Source organism: Apodemus sylvaticus, chromosome 9 (genome assembly GCF_947179515.1).
Source record: "Apodemus sylvaticus chromosome 9, mApoSyl1.1, whole genome shotgun sequence".
NCBI lineage: Eukaryota > Metazoa > Chordata > Mammalia > Rodentia > Muridae > Apodemus > Apodemus sylvaticus.
In genome coordinates, this window is record NC_067480.1 from 73,796,481 (window position 1) to 73,806,624 (window position 10,144).

The window sequence follows — 10,144 nt, forward strand, 5'->3', positions numbered from 1 at the left end:
AAAAATAATGATACTGCTATTTCCACTTCTATTCCTTGGGTTGGCCTATCATTCTGTAAGACTAAAACTAAAACCCCCACATTTTGCCTTTCTTGGGGTGTGGACCCTTTCTGTATGGGACCCCATTCTTTTCAGTCGTGGAGAATGCTATGGACTGCCAACACCTCACTTAACAGCTGTTTCCACCCTCTCAGAAATAGAGGGGCAACATTTTTTCTTTTCTTTTCCTTTTTGATGTTTTCCATTATATTTTTGTTGTATTTGTGTGTGTGCAGGTGTGTATGGGTCAGTGGACACTTCTGGGGAGCTGACTCTCTTTTTCTTATGTGGGTCCTAGGGATAGAACTGTGGTTGTCAGGCCTGGAGGCAAGCACATCTTTACCTGCTGGCTCACATATCTCCCTGACATTTTTTTCTTTTTAAATTTAAATTTAAATTAATTTAATTTAATTTTAGACAAATTTTACACCTGATGCCCTCTTTATCTGATCTGGCCACTGTATAGCCCAGGCTGGCCTCATACATATGGCATCCCTCTTGATTCTGATCCTCACGTGCTAGGATTATAATTATGAGCCACATTTCTTGGTACAAGATATGGTAGTTAAGAGATATGAAAGATAAGAAAGTAGAGGATTGTTTTCAAACTAAGCAGTTCCTTTATTTTTTTACATCATCATCATCATTATTATTATTATTTGCATTGCAATTCCTTGTTTCACCTCCTGAGTTCTTAGCTTGTACACATGTACTCTTACATTTTGTCTCTTGTTTCTGTTTTTTGAGTCAGAGATGCACTTAGTGGTTGTATTAGTCAGGGTTCTCTAGAGTCACAGAACTTATGGGTAATCCCTATATAGGGAATTTGTCGATGACTTACACTGTAGTCCAACTTCCCAACAATGGATGGCAGCAGCTGTGGATGGAAGTCCAAGGATCTAGCAGTTGCTCAGTCCCACAAGGCAAGCAGGCAAAGAGAGAACAAATTTTCCTTCTTCCAATGTCCTTATGTAGGTCTCCAGCAGAAGGTGTGGTCCAGATTAAAGGTGTGTACCACCATGACTGGATCTGGGACTTGCTTTGACCCAGATGACCTTGAACTCAGAGATATCCATCTTAATCTTCTGGGATTTATAGCCACTATGCATCAAGATCTTCATGCTGAGATCTAGGTCAGAAACTTGTATTTCCCTGCCTCCAGATTAGGATCATAGGTGAGCCTTCCAATATTGGATTGTAGTTCATTCCAGGTATAATCAAGTTGACAACCAGAAATAGCCTCTACAGTGGTCCAGGCTGGGTCCTCCTGCCAGGGCACCTCAGTGTGGGATTACACGTATGCTCCACAATGCCCAATTTATTCACTTATTCCTGCTTTTTGATCCTTCCTTCCTTCCTTCCTTCCTTCCTTCCTTCCTTCCTTCCTTCCTTCCTTCCTCCTTCTCTTCCTTCCCTCCATCCCTCCCTCCTCCCTCCCCTCCCTCCTTCTGCTTTCCTTTGACCTTTGTTGTCCAGACTTAACCCTAGACTATAGTACTCCTGCTTCAGTCACATGGTGCTGTAGGATTACAGCCTTTGCCACCTGGAACAATGCTTTCACTGGAGTTCTTTGGGGCGGGCAGTGGGAGGGTGGTGGGAGACAGCTGAGTAACCAAGGTTGGCACTGAACATCTTGGTCCTCCTGCTTCCCCTTCTTGAGCTGTCAGTAGAGTTCTTGAGGATTTTATTTTCTAGATTTTAGGGCACAAATGTAAGGTGGCGGCTAGTTGGTTCAGAGAGGTTCAGATTTGGGGGGGGGATGTTCTTTCCCTCTTCCTTCCCTCCCTCCCTCTCTCCCTCCCGCCCTCCTTCCTTTTTTTGTCTTTTTCTTGTTTTCTGGTTTTGATTTTGAGTCAGGGTTTGTTGTTATTTATTTCAGTCTGTTTTAGAATCCACCCCCCACCCCCCACCACCCTATGCTTTAGCTGCCCTAGTGCTGGGGTTATAGGTCTGTACCACCATGCTCTCATTTTTGTATACCACATTCTGTCTCATGGCTGGCTTTTGGGCTGCAGAGGAAAGTACAAAAGACCACCTTTAAGTTTTATGGCCAATGACTTTTTAAACTGTGCAGTTTTCTGCTTTTAAGGGTGTCTATCTGTCTGTCTGTCTGCTTGTGTGTCTCTCCTTTATCGGGGTGTCTGGGTTGAGGCTCTGTATCTTTTAAGGCAAAACAGCCCCCCATATCGTAGATCTGTGGGGTATAGTCCCTTGGAGCTCTCCTTTACGACCCCTGTGTACATTACCCCAGCATTCTTCTACGGCTGTGAAGATATCACAGTGCCCTCAGATAGCTATTCTGTGGAATAGCTAGTGCATTGAAGGGAAGTCTTAGCTTCCTTAAGTGACTCAGGAAGCCACTCTGCTGTTTCAGTTCTACCTCACATTTTTCTCACCCTTTGGTAGTGGGCCTGGTCCCAGATGCTAACTGCACCACATGCTTCTGCTGAGCCACCCTTAGCCCTGGGCTTTTCTTTGCTCACTAACTTGTAGGAAGTTACTTAGAGAAGCCGAGAGGTGGGTGGGGGTAGGGGCAGCTCACGGTGTGTTCTTATCCATTCTCCGATTGTGGCCCGCTCTGCCTTCCCAATCCAAGTAAATGTGGGATTATCTTTTTAACCTCTTCACAATGCAGATGGAAAGATAGTTTGGTGGTATAGAGCAATTGTTCATGAAGAGGACCCAGGATTCCCAACATCCACATGGTGGCTCACAATCATCAGTAACTCCAGTTCCAGGGGATCTGATGCCTCTTCCGGTTTCTGACAGTACCTGTTGTCCATACACATACATAGGCAAAAAACAAAACCAAACAAACCAACTAAACAAACAAAACACAATGACAACCCCCTCCAAAACTACAAACCTTCCCAAGCCCCAAAAACTCAGAAAAACAAATCTAAAAAGTAATTTCTTTTTCTACTTATTGTATATGTGTGTGTGTGTGTGTGTGTGTGTGTGTGTGGTGTGTGTGTATGTGTGTGTGTGTGTGTGTGTGTGTATGTGTGTGTGCACTCACAATGTGTGTCACAGCACATACATGGAGATCAGAGGACAACATGCAGCAGTTAAGTCTCTCTTTCCAGTAAGTTGTTAGGCTTGGTGGGAAGTACCTTTACTGAGCCATCTCCCCAGTTCGTGTGGAATTTCGACTCCAAGTATGTCTTAGGGAAATTGGTATAGTTCCAGCTAAATAGGAGGTAAAGCGTGAGTTATATCCCTCAACAGAAGAGTGGATGCAAAAAATGTGGTATATCTACACAATGGAGTACTATTCAGCCATTAGAAACAACGAATTCATGAAATTCTTAGGCAAATGGATGGAGCTAGAGAATATCATACTCAGTGAGGTAACCCAGACTCAAAAGGTGAATCATGGTATGCACTCACTAATAAGTGGATATTAACCTAGAAAACTGGAATACCCAAAACATAATCCACACATCAAATGAGGTACAAGAAGAAAGGAGGAGTGGCCCCTGGTTCTGGAAAGACTCAGTGAAACAGTATTCAGCAAAACCAGAACGGGGAAGTGGGAAGGGGTGGGTGGGAGGACAGGGGAAGAGAAGGGGGCTTACGGGACTTTCGGGGAGTGGGGGGGGGGGAAAACAAAAAAACAAAAAACAAAAAACAAAAAACAAAAAAAAAAAAACAAAAAAAAAAAAAAAAGAGAACCGAAGACAGTGGAGTGGTAGAGCACTTGTCTAGCTTCACGAGGTTCTGGTTTCTACTGTGGCATCTTTAAAAATCATTTCATTATTATCATTATTACAATTATTATTGCTATAAGTGTGTGTGCATATATGGGACATATGTGAAAGTTAGAGAACAGTTTGAGGGAGTCAGTTCATTTCTTCTCCCATGTGGGTCCCAGGGCTCTAATCTAGGTTGTCAGGCTTGGTGGCAAGTGGCAAGTGCCTTTACCTGCTGAGTCAAATAATCCAGCTTGTTACAGAACACCAGGCACCAAGAACTGACATCTTACTGTAATTTCTTGTCTCCTTTTTCTGGCTTTTCTTAAAGGTAAAAAACCAGACTGTGAAAACGTTACTGAGACTAGCCTGGTAGAGGTTGAACCAGGTCTTCTGATAAATCCTGAAGACATTGTCCCCAAAGAACCAGGAAGTTCAGAAGAGACTCTCCGGACAATCCTGAGACCAGGTGACAAAGTTTCTGACCAGTATAAGACAACGTCTTCTGAGATCAGTGCTGTTGTTGGAGCCAACCCTTCTATATGTAAGCATGCCTCATTCCTTGTCCAGTTAATAGATCTGCACACCCAGAAGCGCCGTGTTCACAGTGTGTCCTCGCAGTGTTCCTAGCCTCTCTCTGCATTAGATTCTAGAGTTTCTCAAGGCCTCAGGCCTTAAATTTAACCGTGTATTGTAAGCATTTTGAGATCTCACTGGTAAGTTTGATTGACTTCTTGATGATGGCCCAAGTAAAAAAGCAATTCTATATTAGTAAACTGAGACTCTCACAGATGAGAATGTTGAATGCTTTTTAAAACTCTACTTGGACTTCTGTGTTCAAATATTAATTATTGTCTTGCCTCAGACCCCCATGTCCTTGGAACCAAGGGGAACCCCTCCTATGCTTGGCTACACCAAGCTACATTTCAAGGTATCTCTGGTCAAGTGTGACTGACTGCTACTATTCTACAGCTGGGTTTCAGGGTGTCTGTTTCTCCCTCATTGATGACCTAGGTTACCCCATCTATGGTGTTCCAACCGTTCGATCTGACATCCCTGCTCCCCGGATTCGTCGAGTCAGTGACATTAATAACTACGGCGATGAAGGCAATGCTTACTCCCTGCTGCACCCGTCCATCTTCTCACAGAAAGGTGTATTTGAGAGAGACTTCTTCAAGACCAGGTCAAAGGAAGAGGTACAGAGATCACCTCAACCTTTGACTATGATCTCGATTATCATCGTGACCACTTTTGTTACTGTTGTCTTTTATTTGGTTATTTTGAGATGGCATTTCACTGCTTACCCTGCTCTGGCCTGGTAATCACTATGTAGCCCAGACTGGCCTATAGCGCTGGATGGTTTTTCTGTCTCAGCTTCCCAAAGCATTTGGATTGCAGGCATGAACAAACATACTTGACGGGTTTTATTGATTTGTTTTGTTTTGAGACTGAGATTTGCTAGGTAGCCAAAGCTGGGCTTGAAATCATGATCCTCTTGATTCCTCCTACTGGAGGAATTTTCTCCCCACCCCATTACATATTGCTTCTAATCTGATGCACAATATTTGCCATTATCATCGTCATCATCAATTTTATTATCATCTTGTGTAGTCTAGGCTAGCCTCTGAATCAGCTGAATAGCTGAGGCTGGCTTTGAACTTCTGATCCTCTCACCTCCACCTCCTGAGTGCAGGTATGCACCCAGTACTTGTGGTGCTGGAGACTGAATCCAGGGTTTATGCATGGTAGGCAAGAGCTTTATGAGCTGAGCCCCAGCCCTAGCCCTAGCCCTAGCCCATGACTATCATTTTTGACTTTTCAGAATTATAGCTTGTCCTAAAATATAGGATTCTTATTTATTTATTTTTTTTAGATTTATTTATTGTATGTATATGAGTATACTACAGCTGTCTTTAGACACACCAGAAGAAGGCATCAGATCCTATTACAGATGGTTGTGAGCCACCATTGTGGTGGCTGGGATTTGAACTCAGGACTTCTGGAAGAGCAGTCAGTGCTCTTAACTACTGAGGATCTCTCCATCCCAAACATAGGATTCTTTTGGTTGCAATGTGCTTTGACATTTTTCTCCCACCCGAGTATATTATATAATTCTTCCCCCCTTCAAACAGGATCTCACTATGTAGGCCAGGTAGGCCTTCAACTTAAGAGCATCTTCCTGCCTCTGCCTCCTAAGTGTTGTGATGACAAGCACAAATTACCATGTCCTGTTGCTTTTCTTTCTTTCTTCCTTCCTTCCTTCCTTCTTTCCTTCCTTCCTTCCTTCTTTCCTTCCTTCCTTCCTTCCTTTCCTTTCCCTTTCCTTTCCCTTTCCTTTCCCTTTCCTTTCCCTTTCCTTTCCCTTTCCTTTCCCTTTCCTTTCCTTTTTCCTTTCCTTTTTCCTTTCCTTTTTCCTTTCCTTTTTCCTTTCCTTTTTCCTTTCCTTTTTCCTTTCCTTTTTCCTTTTTCCTTTCCTTTCCTTTTTCCTTTCCTTTTTCCTTTTTCCTTTCCTTTCCTTTTTCCTTTCCTTTCCTTTTTCCTTTCCTTTCCTTTTTCCTTTCCTTTCCTTTTTCCTTTCCTTTCCTTTTTCCTTTCCTTTCCTTTCCTTTTTCCTTTCCTTTCCTTTTTCCTTTCCTTTCCTTTTTTCCTTTCCTTTCCTTTTTTCCTTTCCTTTCCTTTTTCCTTTCCTTTCCTTTTTCCTTTCCTTTCCTTTTTCCTTTCCTTTCCTTTTTCCTTTCCTTTCCTTTTTCCTTTCCTTTCCTTTTTCCTTTCCTTTCCTTTTTCCTTTCCTTTCCTTTTTCCTTTCCTTTCCTTTTTTCCTTTCCTTTCCTTTTTCCTTTCCTTTCCTTTTTCCTTTCCTTTCCTTTCCTTTCCTTTCCTTTCCTTTCCTTTCCTTTCCCTTCCTTCCTTCCTTCCTTCCTTTTTTCTTTCTTTCTTTCTTTCTTTCTTTCTTTCTTTCTTTCTTTCTTTCTTTCTTTCTTTCAGATTTATTTATTTATTTCATGTATGCGAGTACACTGTTGCTGTCTTCAGACACACCAGAAGAGGGCATCAGATTCCCATTACAGATGGTTGTGAGCCACCATGTGTTGCTAGGAATTGAACTCAGGACCTCTGGAAGAGCAGCCAGTCCTCTGATCCGCTGAGCCATCTCTCCAGCCTGTTCACCTGCTTTTCTTCACTGAATTTTTATTTTGGAAGTTACATTTTAAAAAGTATAATTTAGTGTGTGTGTGTGTGTGTGTGTGTGTGTGTGTGTGTGTGTGTGTGAGTATGTGTGGATGTCAGAGGAAAACTTGAGGGAGTTGGTTCTTTCCTTCCATTATCTGAGATTAGAGAATCAAACTAAGGTCTTGGCAGCAAGCACCTTTACTCCTTTGTTTTGTTTTGTTTTTTAAATAAGAGTGAGAGAAGGTCTCCCTCTACAGCACAGGCTTATCTCCACTACCTAGCCCAGGCTGGCTTTGAACTTCCCCATTCCTGCTTTAGCCTCCTAAGTGCTGGAACTGTAGGAATGCACTCACACTCTTCCTGAAGAGTACTACATCTTTGATATCTACTAATTTTATATGTATAGGCACATATGCATATGTGAACACATGTGCTTTTGTGGAGGACCAGTGACTGTCATATTAAATGTTAAAAGGCTTTTTAAATATATATTTTATTTTATGTACTTAATTTTTAAAATACAAAATTAAAAACATAAATCTTGGTCTGGACTTAAATTCATTGTTTCTAGATTTCAGATATATTAACTAACATTGGAGTCAAGCTTTCTGAAGAAGAATTCGAAAATGTATGGAATCTTGCTTCCAAAAAACACCAGCGAGGAGAAGTGTGTGTTGAAACCATCAGGAACGTTCTAGATGAGCTACTGCATGCAGACCTCTTCAAGTGTAAAACGGCCATGTGATATGTTTGGGAAATTACACATTTAAGCAAAAGAGATTAAATCTATATTCATCTAAAATATCCTGGCTTTAATGTTTTGTTGGAACTTGGTTGTCACTTTGGTATAACTCCTGTGCCTGTGTATATGACTTCATCTTGTGAACTCGAAAGCCTCTAAGGACTTGACAAGTTCTGTCAGAGCCTTCTTCCTCCCAGTGGTTACAGCTTGGAATGATGATGAAAGTTAGTCATGTTTGGTAGGCCTAAGGATTCCACCCATATTAACACCTCTGAAATTCGGTTGTTTTTTTGTGATGCCAAGTTCATACTATTTTGCTTTCAATGCTTTGTTACTGTACTTAGGCTCTGATATGAAAAGATGGTTTCTTAGGGTGCCTTTGGTCTCAGTGCACCCAAGAGAAGCAGGTTATTGAAAGAAGCAGAATGTAGGACATAGTCTTAAGACCCAACAGTTGCACAGTGGCCACTAGATTATTCTTTTCTTAACATTTTCTTACCTCTCGCTGCCTCCTGACTGTAGTTGCAATCTGGACAATTGCTGTTAACTCAAGACCAGTCTTGGCTACAGAAGTAACTTTCTGGCCAAGCCTAGGCTACCAAGTGAAACCCTGTTTCAAAAACAAGAAGAAAGCAAGTCTTTTGGAGAAATTTAAGAAGTACAGAAAACTCACAGAAGTAGTACCCAGCAGTACACAGTGGTGTGCTGGAGTCTGCCCCTCATGGGCCACAGACACCAAGCGAGAGCCTCTCTCTCCAGTACTAGATTAATCGGTAGTTTGTTACGAGCTGTGGTGAGATCACTCTATTAAGGAAAACAGCAGAATCTATCACCTTCAGCACTGCACCAGGAGTTAAGAATTCATCAGGTCACTTACACAACTGCCCATGCATCTATTGCTCATCTGCCCGTCCACCTGGCCATACATGTGTCAGAGCAAGTTGCCTATATTGTACTTCACCTTTCAACACAAAGAAAACGGCAATGGCACTGGTCTCTCCCCCTGTCTTTTTCCCTTCCTCCCTCCCTCCCTCCATCCCTGCATCTTAAGGTGCTGGTTCTAACCCAGGACCTTTGGTATGCTTAGATTGCCGGACGGCCACAGAACCACAACCCCCAGCTCTCACTGTGGAAGTTCCAAAATTGGGAAGATCCTGGTGTATAAGTCAGAGTTCTCTAGACTCTTAAATAATCTATCCCTATATACAGAAAGAGGATTTATTGGAATGACTTAAAGGCTGCAGTACAGGTAATCCAACTGTGACTGGCTAAGAACAGAAAGTCCAAGAATCTAGCAGTTGCTCAGTCCACAAGGCAGGACGTCTCAGCTCGTTTTCAGTGTACACTTGAAATCCTGAAGAATTAGGCTGCAATGCCAGGAACGAAAAGGACTTGCTAGCAAGGCAAGGGAGAGCACGCAAAGACTTCCTTCTCCCATGTTCTTATATAGACTTTTATCCGAAGGGGTGGTCTAAGTTAAAGGTGTATCTTCCTGCCTCAAGATCTGGGTAAAGAACATGTGTCGTCCTACCTCAAAGGTCTGGATTAGAAGTGCATCTACCTATTTCAGTTTATTTTTTCAGATTATAATATAATTACATTATTTCTCCCCCTTCCTCCCTGCTGTCTTTCAAATTTATGACCTCTTTCCCACTAGTTATTATTACATGCACATATGTATATTTCTAAATATAACCTGTACAGTCTGTATAAGTATGTTTTCAGGGGTGATTAACTGGTATTGGATAAACAATTAGTGTGCTCTTCCATGGGGCGGACTTGTCCCCTGTTCTGAGCATCTTTAGTGGCTCATAGATTTTTGTGTGGGATTCAAGACTTGTGGTCTTCCTTAGCATGTGTGTTCCTGTCCTTGTTTAGCTCATAAGGAGCATGGGACCTTCACAGTGGAAAAACTATCAGGTTGTTGACAAAGTAATGCTACTGAATCACTAGCTTGTGGCTGCAAGTAGATCTTCCCATCATAAGGAGAGTAGAAGCCGGGCAGAGAAGAGGCAGAATTTATATATTCTGAGGACCTCAAAATTGTCCTCTGGATGACAGTGCCATCATAAATCCCCTATCTAACTTTTATTAACTAGCTCTGTTTATTTTGACTGTACAAAACAATTTGTTATCTTTTGTTAAGTTTGTTATTTAACAATTATTTAGCAATTTGTCATTCAGTTATTTTGAATTATAATTTGTCACAGGTGATAAAAATGTACTGGTACATTCATATTTATCCACTAGATTATGGTTAAAAACCTTTAAAATAAAATCTTCTGGCTGAGGAGATGGCTCAGCCAATATGGTGTGAGTTTGTAAACCCAGGGCCAGAGAGTGGGAGACAGTTGGCTTTTTGCCAACTTCATCAATAAGCTTCAGGTCCCAGAAAGTGCTTGCCTCAAAAATAGGACAGACAGAACTTGGGGAACAGCAGCTGAGTTGACTCCTGGCTTCTACATTCCTCCCTTCCTCCCTTCCTCCCTTCCTCCCTTTC

At 42.0% G+C, this 10,144-nt stretch overlaps 1 protein-coding gene across 1 annotated transcript in view; it reads left to right on the forward strand.

Annotated features, from left to right (window-relative positions):
- Efhb (EF-hand domain family member B) overlaps window positions 1-7,651 on the forward strand; it is a 69,322-nt gene extending 61,671 nt beyond the window's left edge. Inside the window, exons 11-13 of the mRNA XM_052192635.1 lie at window positions 4,063-4,275; window positions 4,746-4,927; window positions 7,474-7,651. Of these exons, the coding sequence (XP_052048595.1) occupies window positions 4,063-4,275; window positions 4,746-4,927; window positions 7,474-7,647 (569 nt within the window). The 3' untranslated portion in view covers window positions 7,648-7,651. The remainder of the gene's footprint in view (window positions 1-4,062; window positions 4,276-4,745; window positions 4,928-7,473) is intronic.
- The last annotated feature ends 2,493 nt before the right edge of the window (window positions 7,652-10,144 follow it).